Source organism: Myotis nattereri (genome assembly GCF_964212035.1).
Source record: "Myotis nattereri genome assembly, chromosome: 2".
NCBI classification, from domain to species: domain Eukaryota; kingdom Metazoa; phylum Chordata; class Mammalia; order Chiroptera; family Vespertilionidae; genus Myotis; species Myotis nattereri.
The window spans coordinates 38,240,089-38,259,941 of NC_138076.1; the positions used below are offsets into that span (position 1 = coordinate 38,240,089).

The following is a 19,853-nucleotide window of genomic DNA, read 5'->3' on the forward strand; positions in this document are numbered from 1 at the left end:
GATTAGTCATCCATAATTAGGGAAAATAAGGAGAAATAGCCGAAGAATGGCCCTGATGCCACCCAAATTTACTAACAGGACAAGCCTGAGGCTTAAACCTTCAAATCTTTGTGATTTGAGTTCAACGCATATCCCACTTTTAAATGCGAAATTATTTACAACTAGACAAAGTCAGAACCACCCTGCTAAGCTGCATTTGTCATAGTTTTTAGATAAATTAAGAAGAGGGAAAAGGCCAGCAGTTAGGTGAAGCTGATACTAATGTCGTCCCAGGGTTTCCAGCCTGAGATCCAGGAACCTCTGGGAGGAAAAAGTGGCGCAAAAAAAAAAAAAAAAGTTGATAATAGAGAGGATGCTGCAGCAACTTGACTGTTTATCACTGACTTCTTTATGCCCTTGAAGGATCTTTCACAAGATGAAGTGAACACTTGGGTTGCTTCATGACCATACTACTTTTCAGGGGGCACTTCCTTAAAAATCTTAGCTCTTCCCTTCTACCTCCTTGAACTATGAACTATGGTAGGTAGTAGTACCATGAACTATGGATTTGGTTAGGGAGTGGTTTTCTTCTCTTCATTTTGCTTTTGGGGCTGCCATGCAGTTGTTTTTTATGCTGCCAAACTCCACTGTTCCAGTTACCAGACCTACTAGATACTGCAAGCAGAGTAGGACTACAGAAATATCAATATGCTAGTAACTACAGCAATGTTAAAACCTCACACAAACCAACCCTCTCACCTTAGAAATTCTCAACATAATACCTTGATATGTAAAAATTGTTGGTAGCTCACAGTTACCACCACCCCACAAGCCTTAGGATGGTGCTTCTCATCTTGGCTATATCTTAGGGGCCTTTGGGGAGCTTTCAAAATAAATGGATTATGCCCTATACCCACTTCCTGAGATTCGATTTTATTTGGGATTGGACATGGCTGCCTAGTTTTACTAGGAAAATACAGCCAGCTTTGAAAATCACTACTTTGCGGAGACATAGAGTATTCCACAGAGTAAACAAAATAGCATGGACTTCTTCATTATTTTCACTCCCCTAAACTTTGTGACACTGCTTTATAATTATGTATAATACAAAAAGAATTAAAAAATACAATGATGTCTCAATTAATGTGGAGACCTGTGGCTTTAATTAGCCCCATGTATCCAACATGGTCAGTTCTGGATGGTCTTCCACATGACAGTGATTATTGGGTTCACTTCTTATTATCATTTCATACATGATAACTTGTATTTATAATTCAGGTCCAAAACAAAATCCTGAAAGAAAAACCCAGTGTGTTAATTTTAGTATGGTCATTTTAGACTATCCTTTATCATTTTTATTTTCCCCACACCCTTTTATTTTGGTGAGTTCGTGAATTATACCAGCTGGTCTATACCAAATATATGGAACCTACAAATACCATTAGGGATATGAAGCTTAGAGTATTTAAATATATTAGGTTAGACTAGTTTGTCTGGTCAGGCATACAACTATGTTTTCCCCAAAAAAGTTTTGCACATAAATCAGGAATTATCCTGGAGCCCATCCTTTCAAATTATGATGAAGGTGGAACAGTTCAGATGTTCTAGACAAGAGTGAAAATGGCCAATGGTCTTCTACAAACAAAGAATACTAAGAGCTACATAGTATTCATCAACTCCACATTCATGTTTAATATTAAATAATAGAAATAAGCAAATATAAATCTCATCAGTTTGAACAGCCCAATGTTAGTTTGTATCATGAAAGTTAATGATCTACCTAATCATATATGCCCCTGAGTATTCTTCTAGGGAAAATTACCTACAGCCATCGCCTGCCTTTTATCAGTTGTGTAGCACAGACATCTTTGGATGCTGGGATCGGGATGTAATACCTGGAAGAGAAGGTGTAACTTTGTCTACCCTATTAAAAAATATGCCTCCAAATTAAATAGAGCACGATATATATCTACATACTGAGTAGACCCATAGATTGAAGTCAAAATTTCCTACATTTTTCAAATTATTTACCTTTTATGTAATGCAGTTGATAAACAAAAAGTGAAAATACTTTATACATTTACTTCAACATTTTAATTTTGTATTGACTATTCTGGCCTGGTTCTATTGCTTAGGATTACATGTAAATTAAAAAGAACTTGGATGGGAGCAGACAAACTCACTGTGGATAATTAATAGTTCTCTTATAAATGTATCTATAATAAAGTCTCACAAATCATCAAATAATTGCTAAACATGATGCCAGAAAACTCACTACACAGTCAACATGTGACACTGGCATGGAAGTGTGTTAAGGAGATGTTAAGACTTTTTAAAAAAAACAATATAACATTACTATACACTCTGTAAAAAAAAAAAACACCCCAACATATAAAAACAGTTCTTTGTCGATAAGGGAAGAAACAAAACATGGTAACAGATGATTTCTTTTCCTCTAAGGTGGGTAAAATTGAGAACTTTTTCCTCTTTTATTTTAGTTTTCACTAATAGTTTTATGAACTATTAATAAAGAGCATTGTCTTTCTAAAATTTGCATTGCATCCAGTTCGATTAGTTCTTTCTAGATTTAGCACATTATCAGATGCACATCTTTCCTGGCTCTGCTGGGTTATCATGTTGGTTCAGCAACAGTAATTGAGTTTTGGAATTACCTTTTTAGCTCTGGGCTGTGCTATATTGCAATAATTAAGCACACCTTCTGCAGGAAAGGCCAGGCTAAACAGTCAACTTGAGCTTTTTAAATTCTCCTCTTTGAGAATCTTTACAGCTGATTACTTTGGTATCAAGTGGTGTCAGAGACTGTGATACTAGAAGCATAATTACAGGCTTGATTCTGCTCATTTTCCCACCAGCTCTTCAAAATGCTATAGGCACACTGCTAAGATCTACAAACTAAAGTTCAAGTGCTAATACTATTCATAGCAGACACTTCTTAATTATAAAGAGAAATAAAAGTTAGTTAATTGGAACTTCTCAGGAGGTTGTAACAAAGATGATGTTTCTTAAATAAAATAAATGAGAGGTCGGTGATGGCAGTGCCTTGCTACTTTCTGCCCATTTGTGACAGACCATGTTTATCTTTCCAGCACTGTTCAACCTCATACCAGTGGGACTGCGCGTTGTTGCCATCCAGGGAGTGAAGACAGGGTTGTACATAGCCATGAATGGAGAAGGTTATCTCTACCCATCAGTAAGTAACATGCCGTAGTCTTTGGTCCTTCTTTCAATGTTTGCAAAATAGCAATAGCAATAGCAGCAATAACAGAATGAGAAAGTCCTATTTATTGCCTCTGCCATTTTTTATCTTTGCTGCAGTGTTGTGGGAGCTGTTTATTCATTATTCATCAGTGTTTGTTAATATCAGCATATCAAGCAGCAGAATGACATTATTACCTTGTAAAATTGTGTATTTGCATATTTTAAAAAGTGACCCAGTTTATAGAAAATTGAGCAATTTTGAAAGAGTTGATGTTAATATAATCTTTTTATTTCTATTTAGAAAGTACTTGTCTTTGAGAACCTCTTGTAAAAGATTATTTTATAAAAAGAGAAAGAATTAATGTGAATTCTGAAAAGAGAAGAGAAACATTTAAAGGGACTATTTTTTTAAAAATAAGAATTCAAAATGTGTAAGCATTTTACTGGGAACATACTTCTAATATCAAAGTGTATATTGCTTTTAACTCTAATCAAGCCTCCTTGTTTTGTGTTTATAAAGTTGAGCACTTTCCCAGCCATATGACCTCTTCTGGAATATTTACTCTTTACAAATAATTTTCATTAACATGTGCTGTATACATACATTATAATGCTGTTAGAGTTAATTTCCGACACAGGTTCCAGTATTAGAGACCTAGATGAAAGTACTTCTTTCTACTATCCTTTGAGCAAAAAATCAATAGATCAAAGTCATAGTGCCTCAAGGAAAAATGTTTTTCTTTGCTTTTGTTGTTGTTAAATACTAGTTCTGTTGTTGTTAAATTACATCATCAAAAAAACTACATGTAAATATACACACACACATTACGCACAGGCGCACACATGCACACAGAACTTAAGCAGAAACATTCTCTGGGGCCTCCCATGAAATTTGATAAATTTTCTTTAAAAAATCTGGAAAATCTGTCAAAGAAAATAAAATGTGAGTTGTGGATTCCTTTTGTGGTGAGGTGGGGAATGCTCTTGTTAATTCTTCTGAGTTCCCTGAAGGTGTTCCTGCATGCAGACCTGGCCCCACATTATGCAAATTGCATTCTGTTACATAAGATGAATATTCAACATCTGCAAGCATGCTCAAGCTAGAATTCCCTGTCCCCCTTGAGGAAAAATTTGATTTAGGGGAAGATCATTTTCTAAAGATGCTTATTTCAGATTCAAATCAACTTTATTGATTTGACATTTATTCTGTTACTTTTGTTTCTCTTTTCCCAAGTGATCTTTGAGATGCCTAAAAAGTATGAGATTCAGTATCTGCCATAGCCTCTCGTCCTTGGTTTCTGTTGATGATTTTTTAAAATTCATATTTATTGTTGAAAGTATTGCAGATGTCCCCTCCCCCAACCATTAACCCCCTCCCGAGATCACATTGTTATGCTCTGGTATATGTGTTGATGTCAGGAGAAATTTAAATGCTTGTTTTACTTTTGCTACTGAGAGAGATACTTTATATTTTTTTGTGATGAGGTTGTGTGCAAGTGTGCTATTTTTTTTCAAGGTAGGAGTGTGTGCATTAGCCTAAAATACAAGGGAGTCCTGGTTATATTTGTTGCAGTGTAAGCAGTGCAGCAGGAATAGAAGTGAGGAAGGCACCAACTGACTGGCCCAGTCTTTGGCATCTTAAATAGGGCCTCCCCGCCCAGGAATCACATCTGTTGGCAACAGCCCTGCCCCAGGAATTGTCCTCATGACAACTTCAGGCATATCCTCTACTCTCTACTCTCTGATTCTCCTGTTACTTGGTTTCTGGACCATCCATTGGTGGCTTGATTCTCTCTGCTTTGCAGATCTCGGTTTTCTCCCCTTCCCATCTTTGACTCTCTGCTCCGAGACCAGGATCTGGAAAGAGGCACTCTATTCACCCAATCCCTACCCTAAGAGATCCCCTCTGCCCAGACCAGGCCCTTAGGATCCTCAACCATCTTGTAGGAAAAGAACTTAGATAAAAATCAAATGAAATTTCCAGTTTTTACTAATACTGCTTAAATTGCCCTGTGTATTTCAAATGTAATAAAAATTGAAGTTCAAATATTTTGGCAAAAAGAAAGTTTTCCCTCATTCACTCACTTATTCCATAATTAGTTACTGAGAGCCTACTAAAATAATAATATAACAGCACAACACAACAATTATTATACTATGTAATAGTAGTTCTACTTATAAAATAATAATGACCACTATATGTATATAGGGCACTCGGCCTAGCACTGATTTCAGCACTTTATAGGTAGATCATTCCATCCTTACAGCAACCTATCAAACAAATACTGTTAAAATGGTGATACCGATGTACAGAAAGTTTGAGAAGCTGTGCGAAGTCATCCAAGTAGAGCAGACAAGATTTGAGCACTATTAGTCTGACTCTAACTGTTACTTTTTAACTGTTTCACTATACAGTATTGCTTCCATGTGCCAGACATTTTCATAAATGGTCTGGCACCTATTCTAGTAACAACTGATAAGCATGTGATGATGTAATAAAAACCGTTAGGGATTTGGTACCTTGGGAAGTAACTTCGTTTTAGATATTAAAAAGTATAATTTGAAATAATCTGTTTTCTTTGTAGATTCTCAAATAAAACAATACAAATCATAGGAAATTCTATTTATTCAAGAAATGTTTGATATTAAGTACTGGGTGTTAAATATTCTTAAAGTGTATTACATGTAACATTTGGGCTTTAAATTTAAAAGCCAGGGTGGCCAACCCAACTAAGAAGTTTTGAACTAGGTTGAGTAAATTTTTTTAAAGGAGAACTCCAAGCTCAGGTTTAAAGAAAAAAGTTAATAAAGATTTAAGTCTGGGAAATGAAGGAATCTGTTTTAAGCTTATACCCACTTTAAAATGATCAACTTAATGTTTGTGGAGTGTACACCAATGTCTAATATGGGAGCAATTTTATTGAGAATGTAGGCAATAAAATACTCAAACAAAGTGAATTATGTTAAATGAAAATCACACTAGTGATTTGACTCAAGGTAGATATATTCCTCTGCGTTTCAGGAAGTAACTCTCATCATCCCTTGCCATCCAAATAAAGATATTTAATTTGTCAGGTAATTCTGCCTCAGTGGGACAAAACAGTTATCTGACTGAGATGTAAATATCACCTTTCTTATACCGAAGCTACTTGTCACCTATGGAATCTTTTCTTTAATATGACAGCAGTGATATCATTTGTGGTCATAATGATTGTAATATGTTCCTTGAAGATGTACCCCAAGAAATTTAGTGTTAGATATAAACAGTTTCTTTGAAGGTAAACTGCAATGTTGCAGAACAGAAACTGACAAGGAAATACTTCGTTAGAAAATGAGTCTGTAGTGGTATTTAGGATAAAAATGTACTTTGATCAACTATAAACTATTTATGGTGCTGTAAGGAACAGTCAAGTTTTTTTTTCCTCTTCCAAACAATCTATGACTTGGACTAAGAGACTCAATCCTCTGAAGTAAATTCTGAACACTGAAGAAAAACATGAAATGAAAAAAACCCCTGTCATTCCTTATTTGACCAGAGATAAAGAATAGTTGAAGTCATTCTATCTAATAAAAGACAAAAAGAGTAATTAACCATACCTCTGCTATGCTTTCCATTGGCTAATCAGGGCGATATGCAAATTAACTGCCAACAAAGATGGTGGCCGGCAGCCACGCAGCTGAAGTGAACATGAGGCTTGCTTGCTCCAGTGATGGAGGAAGCCAAGGTTCCCTGCCTGCCGAGGCCTGGCTCTGAGCCTGAAAGCAACAATGTTTCAATTATAGAAGCTAAACAAACCCCAGTTACCTGCTTTCAGCTGGCCATGGCCTCAGAGCTGGGAGCACCAGTGACGGCAACAATGTTTCAATTATAGAAGGTAAATAAATCCCAGAATAAAAAGAAAAGAAAAAAAGGAGAGGTTGGGAGCTCAGTCACTGGCCAGCCTGAAAATGGCCCTCAGCCCCTCATCCAGGCTGGCCAGGCACCCCAGTGGGGACCCCCACCCTGAAGGGGATGTGGCCAGCCTGAAAACAGTCATCAGCCCCTCATCCAGGCTGGCCAGGCACCCCAGCAGGACCCCCACCCTGATCCGGGACACCCTTCGGGGCAAACCAGCTGGCCTCCACCCATGTACCAGGCCTCTATCCTTTATAGTAAAGGGTAATATGCAAACTGACCCTAACAGCAGAAAGACTGGGAATGACTGGTCACTATGACACACACTGACCACCAGGGGGCAGACGCTCAATGCAGGAGCTGCCCTCTAGTGGTCAGTGCACTCCCACATAGGGGAGCTCTGCTCAGCCACAAGCCAGGCTGACGGCTGCCAGTACAGCAATGGTGGTGGGAGCCTCTCCTGACTCCTCACCAGTGCTAAGGATGTCTGACTGTAATTTAGGCCTGCTTCACGCTGACAAGAGGACATCCCCTGATGGCTGCCAGACTGCCGGAGGGACATCTGATTGCCAGCTTAGGCCTAATCCCCCAGAGAGTAGGCCTAAGCCAGCAGGTGGTCATCCCCCGAGGGGTTCCAAATTGCGAGAGGGCACAGGCCGGGCTGAGGGGTCCCCCACCCCCGAGTGCACAAATTTTTGTGCACCGGGCTTCTAGTTCTGATATAAGAAAGAGGGGTAGGGAGGAAGGGAAGGAAAGAGACTGATATACAATGGGGAAAGTCCTGGGCTTTTATCAGAAAACCTGGATCTTGGATCTGACAGCAGATACTTGTGTTATCATGTCGCAGACACTCTGGCTCTCATTCTTCCCATCTGTAAAATGAAAGGGTTTCCCTGGATGCTTTAAGTTAATTTTGAGGTTTAAAATTCTGGTGTTAGTCTGATTGATTTTTCTGGATGATGAAGTAAAAAATGTACATAAAATGTGTAAAGATTCGTTAGTGCTGTCTTACCCCTGGCTGGCATTTATGAGAATATTAGTTTCCAAATGGTGCTCTAAATGTCTCTGTTACCTACAGGCTGCCATCTGGGAGGCAGTAAGCCCTGGTATTCTCCTGAAATTAATATTGCATTTGAGTCTAATAACCAAGAGATACAAGTAGAGAGGAAGATAATCCCTTTTCATGTAGATTTTTATAATGAATCAAGAGAATGCTCTGCTACTGTGTTTTTGCAAATAATTGGGCCCAAAAGAATCACCTGAAGAGAGGAAAAAGCAGATTCCATGGATCAACTTCCAGCTACTTCAATTCATTAGGTCTGGTGGGAGGCCCAAGAATCTACCTCTCCCACCTGTCCACTGGTGGGTGATTCTAAAGCTCAACAATCCATAACCACACAACAAGCATTGCTGCAATGGCCAGTGGGGAGATGATGACAGCTTTAGACCAACTGGTGAGAGTAGAGTTGAGGACAGTGGTAGACAGACTAGCCAGGCTCAAAAACCAACATGGAATAAAATAAATCATTTGGTTTTCCTAACTTCACCTCCTACTAAGTTGAGGTTTAGAGAAATTCCATATTCTTCTTAGCTAATGCAGCAACCAAGAAGCTCTGGGACACCTGTATATTGTCACCTCTGTATGCTGGGATCAACCCATCCAACAATGTACAATGAATGTGAGCATAGGGATGAAATGTTCTTCAGTTAAAGGAAAAAAGATAAATGCGATGTATTATGCAAAAAGCATTTTCAAGACCTTCCAAGTCTTATCTACTTTATATGGGTTAGTGTTCTAATATCACAGTCATATTTCAGAAATATATTCATAAGCCTCTTTTACCAAGATGGTTCCACCTCCCCTCCTCAGTGCCAGCAGACATCTCGTACTGATGTCTCTTGAATTGTGTTGCTCTCCATCTATAGTTTTTCAAAGCCTCCTAGTCAGGAAAGCCTCAGAGCTCCTCGCCTCATTCTACCATTAATTGTACGTCTCCACGCAGAGTTCAAATTCTAGCCAAATGGGTTGCAACAATGTCCTTTCTTCTTATCATTGGCTCTTGTGTTCATTGTTCAAGTTTGGGCCATAGAAATAGAACTACTTTGATTTTTCAGTGTGGTACTTAATTTCCCCCGAAATCTTTCCTTTCTTCCCTGAGAGTTACTAATACAAAGGCATACAACCATCACACGCCTGTATTTCTATGCACAAGGAGTATTTTGTGTGTTCTTTGTCCATCTCTGGTACCCACTCTGTCTCTCTGAAGCACATCTATGGACTCTATCCTCCGGAAGCCACTCACTGTTTATTCTAGTGCAGGTAGGCATATCCTATCCCTGTGTCCTAGTGTTTTTTTCTTTAGGTACCAGGCAGTGCGTGGGATTAACCACATAATCTGGGCTACAGTGACCATCGCTGGTAATCAATATCCATTATAGGGGACCAAGGGCATTTGATGACTGCTTATCCTGAGGACCAGTCTTTTGTTATCTGATGTGACTCCTAGGAGGAGGGAGGCAAAACTATAACCAAGCAGGATCCCAGATTTCTCTGGATATAAAGAGGTACCCCTTTCAAAATGGACTTTTTTTCATTTTTCATCCCTCATTCTTCATTTCTCTGAATGGTGAGTTCTTTACCTTAAAAAATATATTAAATTTCAGGTGATTATTCATGTCTCTCTTATTCTAGCAATCTATGACTTTGACTCTATATGCATGTTTTTCTACAGAAACAATATCTAACATCTATCTATATCTATATATATATGTGTGTGTGTGTGTGTGTGTGTGTGTGTGTGTGTGTATTTGTGTGTTTCATTGGAATTATGCATATACTTAAAGACACATTTATTCACATTGTTATACTTCTGGTCAGAGTGTTTTTATTTCTTTTTATAAATGTTAAATAATAGCTCTTTAATTTACACATATTTTGAAGCTTTACTTGATATGCTTAAAAATATTTTTTATTAAGTTTTCCTATGCTTTTGCCCACATCATTATTATTTTAATATATTTCCCAGGTTGAAAATGGCTATTATCTGTTCTTGGCATTTTGACTAAGATAATTTATAGCAATAAAGAAGCAAGTACAGTACTTCAGTAAATTTCCCTTCAGTATTCATATAATTCCTACAACACTGAACCTCAATGCACAGTATACAATTGATTATGACAAAGGAAAGAATGCTTTCATTCTACTTAGGGTCACTTACCAGAGAGAAAATGCCCTTCAGAAACAAATACAAATGATAGACTACATATAACTAAATTAAAGTAGCCTTTTGGACGAGGCTACTTGTCCAAATATGAAACATCCCATGTTTTCTATTGTTAGGTTGATAATGGGCAATACAAGGTTGGGCAAAAGTAGGTTTATAGTTATAAGTATGTTAAACAGAGTCTATTCTTGTATTGTTATTTATTATTGTATTATTTTCCATATGAACAACTGTAAACCTACTTTTGCCCCACCCTGAATAAAGCAATAAATGTACCTTTTTAGGCTATCCAAGTTCATATGCCATTTTATGGAGTTTAAAGGAAGGAACTGAGGTAGAAAAGATATGAGAGCTTAAGAGGAAGGAGAGGGAAAATAGAGAAGTGAAAAGAAAAGCATATTAATCAGCATTAGGAAGCCATGTTAGGAAAAGGGGAGAGAAAAGAAAGAGAAAGACGAGAGAATGGGAGGAGGAGACAGCAAAGGGAAGGAAGTGGGGAGAACATATTACAAGGAGAGAGCAGAGAGAGACCCATACCTTCTGCTCACTCCATCATGCTGTTGGAACCCACCTGGCCCCAGCTCTAGCCTCCCACTTGGAGGTGGAAAAAACAAAATCTTCCCTCCTGAAGTCTAGTCTAGAGTTTCCAACCACACCCACAATACTTTTTCTGCTCTAGCTCCGTACACGTTCACCTGTTTCCTTTAACGTCCTTTTTCAGAATGGCTAATGTCATTCTCCAGACAAGGAGACAATATGGCCATGTTTAACTTCTAAAGGATTATACCTGTGACAGTGAGAATTAGTAGAAACAGATCAGTGGCCGTGTGAAAATCATGCAATCAGTAGTCCAGTGAGGAATACTGAGTATACAGGGTGGGGCAAAATTAGGTTTACAGTTGTTCATATGGAAAATGATACAATAATCGATAAATATAATAAATAACAATACAAGAATAAGTTCTGTTTTGCATACTCACAACTGTAAAACTTACAGTTCCATTGCCCCAGTCTGTATACAATGGAACGTTATTCATTTTAATAAAAAAAGGACGGAGATTCTGCATTGGCAACAATACGGATACACCTGGAAGACACTGGAAAGTAAACTGAAGTGAGTAAGGCACATAAAAAAATAGCTGCATGATCTTGCCTTTGTAATCTAAACAGGTGAACTACATGGGAACAGAGATTCGAAAAGTGGTTATCAGGGAAATCAAGGAATGAAAGAAAAAGAGAATAACGAGGAAAAAACTAAATAGGGCTTGCAAATTACAGACATTTGTTTAGTTTGGAGCATCAGTGTGTGTGTGTGTGTGTGTGTGTGTATGAGAGAGAGAGAGAGAGAGAGAGAGAGAGAGAGAGAGAGAGAGAGACCTGAATGTCAGTTCTTCAATTTAGAAAGGCAGACACTGCACACGTTAACGTTAACTTTGTTTCTGGGCCTAGAGACGTTGGTGTTGGCAACCCCGCAGTGAAGGGACTGGAAAGAAAGAGAGATATTTGAAAGTGGTCTTTGAGGAGTAATAAGAGCACTGAGGTTGTCTGGGCGTTGGAGGTGACAGAGTCACCGCTCGCTCGGGTATGACACGTTCAGAATCTGGTGAGCTGTGGTGCTTTTCCCTGAGAAAACAGAACCTGGAAGGAGGAGGGGACTGGCTTGGAAGAATGCAGGGCACTCAGTTTTATCCACGTGGGTTGCAATCCCGCTGAGTGACTGTTGCATGATGACCAAGCTCGTTCATCATGGAAGAAATAAGTCGAAGGGCTGTCTGAGGAATGGTGTGTGGATAAAGAGTTGTTCTATGATGGATGGTGATTGCTTCCCTATTCCTCCTGCATGTGAACCAAAGATGAAGAAATGGGGTGAATAACACCTACATGGGTAAAGTTAGATATTAGAAATAAAAAGCTTTATTAAGTAACATAACTTCTTAAAAAGCTTCCTAATATATTTCCCTTGATTCCTAAGTTTACATAATCAATAGAGGCAATTTTGGACACTGGGTATAGAGGAGAGAATTAGCTGAATTAAATTTATAACTTGTGTCTTTATAAAAATGATGGTAATATAGGAAGAGAATATTAAGCCTTAAGGTAGTCTCATAGTGGTTCTCATTCCTTAACATAGATAAGACTTATGCTGATAACATTGCAAATATCTAAATCCCAGAACATTTACCCAAAAGATTCCAATTCAGTGAGTTCCATATGCCTCAAGAACTGAATATGCAGCCCAGGCATTCCTTGTGTAGGTGCCTAAAGGAACATACCTTGATAAACATGGTGTACATCACTGTCTCATGAACCATGACTTTAATATTACATTGTTTTATACTTACCTTGAGCAAATGCTGCTGCTGTTCATGACGATGATAATAATGATGACAAATTCATGGTCCAGTTCAAGCCCCTTGAATAAGCATAATGACATGACCACAAGTAATGCTCACCTTTTACATTAACCAAGTGAACTGGCCTTTGAGTAAGTGTGTGGAGAAAAATCCTGGATAATTGCTCTGCCCAGTCTATAAAGAATAGGACAAAAAATGTGTCCTTGAGCATCAAGATAATATAGAGCAACCTTGAGAAAGAAGAACAAGGTTAGAGGGATTACAATACTGGATATCAAGTTATACTACAAAACCATTGTAATCAAAACAGCCTGGTACTGGCACAAGAACAGGCATATAGACCAATGGAACAGAACAGAGACCCCACAAATCGACCCAAGCCATTGCACTCAAATAATATTTGACAAAGGAGGCAAGAGCATACAGTGGAGTCAAGATAGTCTCTTCAATAAATGGTGTTGGGAAAATTGAACAGGTACATGCAAAAAAAATGATTAGACCAACAATTACACCATACGTAAAATAAATTCAAAATGGATAAAAGACTTAACTGTAAGTTGTGAAACCATAAAAATCCTAGAAGAAACCTTAGGCAGCAAAATCTCAGAAATCTTTTGTAGCAATGTGTTTGCTGATACATCTCCTAGGGCAAGGGAACCAAAGGGAAAAAATAAACAAATGGGACTACATCAAAATAAAAGGCTTCTGCACAGCAAAAGAAACCATCAACAAAATGAAAAGGGAGCCTACTGTATGGGAGAATATATTTGCCAATGACACATTTAATTTTCAAAATATATAAAAAATTCATACAACTTAACAAAAGGAAGACAGACAATCCAATAAAAAATGGGCAAAGGACCTAAATAGACACTTCTCCAAGAAGGACATACAGATGGCCAAGAGACATATGAAAATGCTCAAAATCACTAATCAACAGAGTGATGCAAATTAAAGTGACAATGTGGTATCACCTCACATCTGCCAGAATGACTACTATCAACAGATCAACAAATGACAAGTGCTGGCAAGGATGTGAAGAAAAAGGAACCCTCATGCACTCTTGGTAGGAATGCAGACTGGTGCAGCAACTATGGAGAACAGTATGGAGTTTCCTCAAAAAATTAAAAATGGAACTGCCATTTGACCCAGTGATCCCACTTCTAGGAATATATCCTAAGAGTTGGAAAAAATACGTGCATCCCACTGTTCATAGCAGCATTATTTACAACTAGTAGATCTGCACGTGGCTCACTGATGCTTGCCGCAGCTGGCCACCCCTCCCACTGCCACTGGTAGCTCTCTGCCTCTCCTAGCTCACTGCCCCACCCTCCTTTAGCTCTCCGCCTGCTTCCCCGCCCTCCTGTAGATCTCCGCCCGCTGCCCTACCCTCCAATAGCTATCTGCTGCTTGTAGATCAGTGGTGATGTTACGGCCCCCCAGCTAATTTACATATTCCTCTATTATTATATTAGATAGTTAAGATCTGGAAACAGCCTAAGTGGCCATAAGTAGGTGAGTGTATAAAAAAGATGTGGTGCGTTTACACAGTGGAATACTATGCATCTCTAAAAAAGAAGGCTCTCTTCCCCTTTGAGACAGCATGGAGGGACCTGGAGTGTACTATGCTAAACTAAATAAATCGGTCAAAGAAAGACAAGTATCACATGACCTCACTCATATATATTGTGAATCTAATGAACAAAATAAACTGATGAGCAAAATAGATCCAGAAACAGTGAAGTATGCAGCAGACTGACAAATTTCAGAGGGAAAAGGGGGAGGTGGGAAGAGATTAACCAAAAAACTTAAGTGCATATATACATAACTTACGGACAGACAGTAGTGTGATGAAGGCCTGGGGAGGAGAGTAGTGGGGGTAGGAAGTAAATGGGGGGAGAGGAGGGAACATCTGTAGCAATTTCAACAATAAAGATAAATTTTAATATATAATATACAGAAAGACAGGAATTTTGCTGAGACTTGAAAAAAATGAAATAAAGAAAAATATAAAACAAAGTAAATATTGAATTTCAAACCAATAATGACTGGTTTGCAATCCTGAAAAAGAGAGGTGGTTTTTATCACATAAAGTTCGGGGGAGAAATCGGCCTGAGAATCAGCGTGGAGGCCAACAGGCACCTACTGAATGGAAGGGTGTGCTTTAGGACAATGGCATCCTGTCAGAGAAGCTTATAGCTGACTGCAAATCTGAGTTGCTTCAGAAGTGATTGCTTTTTAGATTTAAAGAAAAATTACTAATGAAATAAATACAGGAGTAGCAAAAAGTGGGTTTACAGTTGTAATACAATCATTAATAAATAATATAGGAATAAACTGTATTTTGTGTATTCACAATTATACACTTCCCTTTGCCCACCCATATATATCTATATTTAATACATTGTTTACTTTTCCTAGCCCCCTATTTTCTCTGAGATAATTTTGTTTTCCTCTAAGCAGGGCCTTCCCACACAGGTCCCATTTTTGGAACAAAGGAGACTTTCTTCTCCTTCTGTAGGACCCTGGTGTTTGGCCCACATTTGAGGTTCTTTTCTGGGTCTTATATAGAGAGAGTGGATTGTCCCATAGGAGCCCATCATTATAAAAATTTCTTAACTGTACCATAGCCCATAATATCTACCTAACAGAAATGTGGACACAGCTATCTGATAGCAAAAGGGTTTGTCTGAAATGTGTGGAAGACCATTTCTACACTCAATGACTGACGAACAAGTCAAATACTTGATATGGATGAGTGTATTAATGAACTTGTCTATTCATTCATTCAACCAACATTACTGTATGCCTTTCAATGGCAGCTATTGTGCTATAAGTGCTGGGGCTTCAAAGATATGTGAAATATTCCATATTTAAAAATGAACAAACAGACGAAAACCCCCTGAAGTCCAATAGATAGAAGGAAATCATTTGGAGTACATTTGGAAATCATTTGGACTAGCTGGATTCTATTTTTCTCAGAATCTATGATTCCATGATTATATTTGTACATTTCCTATCTTTTCTTTAATAGTGAAGGGAAGGGAAGAAGTATTCAGTATGAAGTTCCTGATTGATTATTGTGAAGGTGGAATTAATTTTACCAGCATATTTTATTAAATTATTCCTTGAATGCCCTCCTGTAAATGATAATTATAATGCATGTCACATCATATTCACCCCATTGAAAAACATTACTAGTAATTATTGGCAAAGAAGATATGAGTCTGTTTATCTCTCAAGTCTGAATTGCAGGAAAGCACTTCTTTATACATTCCTTCCTGAAAGAGCATTAGAAACTCAGAGACAGTGCTCAGACATGCAATGTCTGCCTTCGAATGTGCTCATATTTGCATTGATGAGGTGAGTGGTAATGTCTTCACCTTAAGCAAGAATCTCGGGGCAGAAAAATAAAGCTTGATTTCTAATAAACATCACTACCACTTACATGTGGACATTTTAAAGCGAGTGCATGAATAATGATAACTAGAGAAAGGGCTTTATGATTTCTATATGTTCATGAAATGACATGAGATATTTTGGTTTTATATTTCATTTTGGTATCAAAGAAAAAATATTATTGTAGTTGGCAATTTTTTCCTGATTTTTTTAATATTGAAAACATTAGAAAGTACTGTTAGTAGTAACAAAATTAGGTTTGATCAGAATATTTCCATTTTTGCCTGCCCAGTGTGGCTCAGTGGTTGAGCGTTGTATGAACCAGGAGGTCAGGGTTTGATTTCTGGTCAGGGCTCATGCCTGGGTTGCAGGCTCCATCCCCAATCGGGGGCATGCAAGAGGCAGCTGATCAGTGATTTTCTCTCATCATTGATATTCCTATCTCTCTCCCTCTCCACTCCTCTCTGAAATCAATAAAATATATTTTTTAAAAAGAATGTTTCAATTTTTAAAAATCTGTATTTGTGAAGGTAGATGGTAAGTGGTAGATGGTGCAAGAAATTTTTATATATGAGGAGAGTTTAAAAATACCCAAAAGGTTAAGTCCTAAAACAGTAGATAAACAATATTTGAGAATGACCATCTCTTTGTTTTCATTTTCAAAGTCATGAAGAAATTGCCGTAAACTACAGAAATGCTAAGAAGGCCAATATACCATACAGTGAGTGACAAATTGTGTTTAACAAGAAAGCAACAATTAATAGCTACTAAAATTGAGGGGGAAATTCTGCCTATTTAAAAACTGTTTCCTAGTCTGTTGGGCTAAGTGGATAGAGCGTCAGCCTATGGACTGAAGGGTTCCAAATTCAATTCTGGTCAAGGACACATGCCCGGGTTGCGATCTCGATCCCCAGTAGGAGACATGTGCACACCTCTTCCAGAGATTGAGCCTGCAACCCAGGCATGTTCCCTGACCGGCAATCCAACCATGACCTCCTGGTTCATAGGTTCACGCTCAACCACTGAGCCACACTAACCAGGTTATTTCCTCTTTTCTATGCTTTCTGTTTGTTTTCATTGGTTTCGGAGTTCTAGTACTATTGAAAGAATGATGACCATTTACTCAAGTGAAAATATTGGCCACATTTCCATTATAATATTACCTTTCAACTAGTATTTCTGCTAGAATCTAGAGAAATAATGGTGAAAAACAGACACGGCCCCTAACTTCAGGGAAATTACAATTTCTATAGATGTTAGTTCCACACACAGTGCATTTTAACTTTGAATGATTTCTCTACCTTATGGAAAGGTATTTTGTTCTCTGAGCTACTTAGCATTTCACTAAAGGTTGATATTGATTGTCAAAGTAATGTATTCAGTTTGGAATGCAAGTTCATGGAAGGTACTTAATACACTTCTGAGCATGTATATGGTAGATCTCTTATTTGGAGTTAGATGTGGGCTTTAAGACCTGACTACTATCTATCTATATATATTTAAAAGCCTAAGCTTCCGTTGTAATTGAATGACTGGGACGAACGACCAGTTCACCAGTCGCTATGATGTGCACTGACCACCAGGGGGAGCTCAATGCAGGAGCCGCCCCCTGGTGGTCAGTGCGCTCCCACAGCCAACCTCCCACGGCCAGTCAATCTCCCCTGGTCCCTCCCCCCAGCTGGCAAACCTGCCGTCAGGCAGGCCCCGTACTGATCGGAACTGGGTGAGACGGCCCCAATAGGCCCTGATCACCGGCCGGGCCTAGGGACCCCCACCTGTGCACAAATTTCTCGTGCACCAGGCCTCTAGTATGGAATAAAGAGAGATGAGTCACTTGTTAGTAGACATGTCCCAACCCATGCAAAGGCATCATAATTGTTTGCTATTTGCTGCCAAATAAAGTCAGAGACTGGAAACAAGATATTTTTGTGAGGCTTTGGAATTGCAACATCTCTGATGAGGTCGAGATATTTTATTTGATTATTTATACTGGGTCTGAGCCACTATTTAGCAGAAATAGTTATGTGGGCAAACAGAAAACATTATCCTACTTTACTTTTAACCTACTACAATTAATTACTTAACCTGACAAATGAGAGCAGATAATTTTACTGATGTCACATAATAAATTTATTGTGAGTGCCTTTGGTGAGGGCATAACAACAACGGTTGAGCCTCAGTGACTCCCCATTAATGTAAACTTCTCCAATTAACTCATTCGTTTCTTAACTATGAACCTTTATAACATTGTTTCCACTAACCTTAGACTCAGTGCAATCCTTGTCATGGCAAATCATTTTCTGTGGGGAGCAATACTCTGTTATGGTTCAAGGATGTTGGTTTCCTGGCCTGTACTTCAGACGCAGCTTTGAAGAAATAGATATCTTTCTTGCTTTTAGATAATGAAGAGTACCATCATGGCAAGATGATATATTGCCTTAAAAGATGCATATTTATTGTGGTCTGAGAAACTACTGTTTTAGTAGAGGGCACATTAAATGCTCACAATGAGCATTTATTTGCATGTATTTCCTCTGTAATCATGACACATTATAATTGCTAATGTGTTAATGGTAAAATGATTGATAAAATTATATCACTTTGGAAGATATGGGACCTCCTATATTATTAATTATTTAAATATTGCCATTTGCTCTCTATCCTATAACCTTAAATTAATGATATCAAGGGAGGAAATGAAAAATTGTTTTTTGTTAAGAATTGGCAATTTCAATAACTCTACTTACCATTTAATGGTGGCTCTGCAGAACTTCCTTGTTTTATTCCAATACCAATTAGGATCTGTATTTCAAGCCATATTAATAACATAAAAATCAACGTTTAAACTTTTCAAAGATCTCTAGGCAACTCTTACCTGGAGTTGATGTGTGAGGCATTCTCTTAATGCCCATGAAGTAATAATTTCTAATGTGAAATATATTAAAGTAAAGGAGGAAACTATTAAGAAATTATTCCACAGGAACCATAAATGGGTTAGCTATTTTCCTTATGCAGTTGGAATCCTTTCAAAGACTCTTTTATTGACTTAGCAAAGCCAACTGTATAACCCAGGAGAAATAGCAGTGAGCCTTTAATTTAAAATTGCATTACATGAGAGGGCTTGCACATAGAAATGGGTAGACAAAAGAATTGCCGTGGGTAATAATTCCCCTGTGTTTACCTAAAAAAAAAAAAAATCAAATAATGCCTTGTAGGAATTTAAATGCAGACAAAGTTCTTGTTAATTTTTGTGCACCATTCATACAATAATAATAATTTAAAAAAGAAACCATGTCAGTGATACCTAGTTATTTCAAAGCACAGGGTGTTCAATCATATCTTGCTTGTCTGTGCCACAAAAATCAGTCACGATTTTATTTTATTTTATTTTTTCTGGCGGTCAGCCTTTGGAGCTGATTAGAAATTCCTCAGAATCATTAAACCATTAACTACCAGCACCAAAAGATCATGTTCTTTAAACATTTTTATGAATAATAACTTCATTAGGCATTATGTTCCTTGTCTGACTAAGGAAAACTATGGGATGTGGCACAGTGTAGCATTTACTTTGAATTATCCAATATTCCAATCCTTTTTAAAACAAGAGACTTGCTCAAGGTGTGCTAAATTCTGTTTAATTCCTAATTGTATTTTCTATTAATGATAGTGTTCTACCTAGAAACATTTGAAGTAATTATTTTCTAAAAAAAATAGTGATGTGTTGTACTATCAGTGACTCAAGGTGATTTTACATTTGAGGCGGAGATGGTGAGAGCAGCAAGG

The 19,853-nt window shown here is 37.9% G+C and overlaps 1 protein-coding gene across 3 annotated transcripts in view; it reads left to right on the plus strand.

Moving 5' to 3' along the window:
* FGF14 (fibroblast growth factor 14) overlaps window positions 1-19,853 on the plus strand; it is a 569,134-nt gene that overhangs the window by 445,446 nt on the left and 103,835 nt on the right. For all 3 annotated transcript variants that reach the window (XM_081082495.1, XM_081082494.1, XM_081082493.1), the window contains one exon: window positions 3,087-3,190. In XM_081082495.1, coding sequence (XP_080938621.1) covers window positions 3,087-3,190 — 104 coding nt within the window. The remainder of the gene's footprint in view (window positions 1-3,086; window positions 3,191-19,853) is intronic.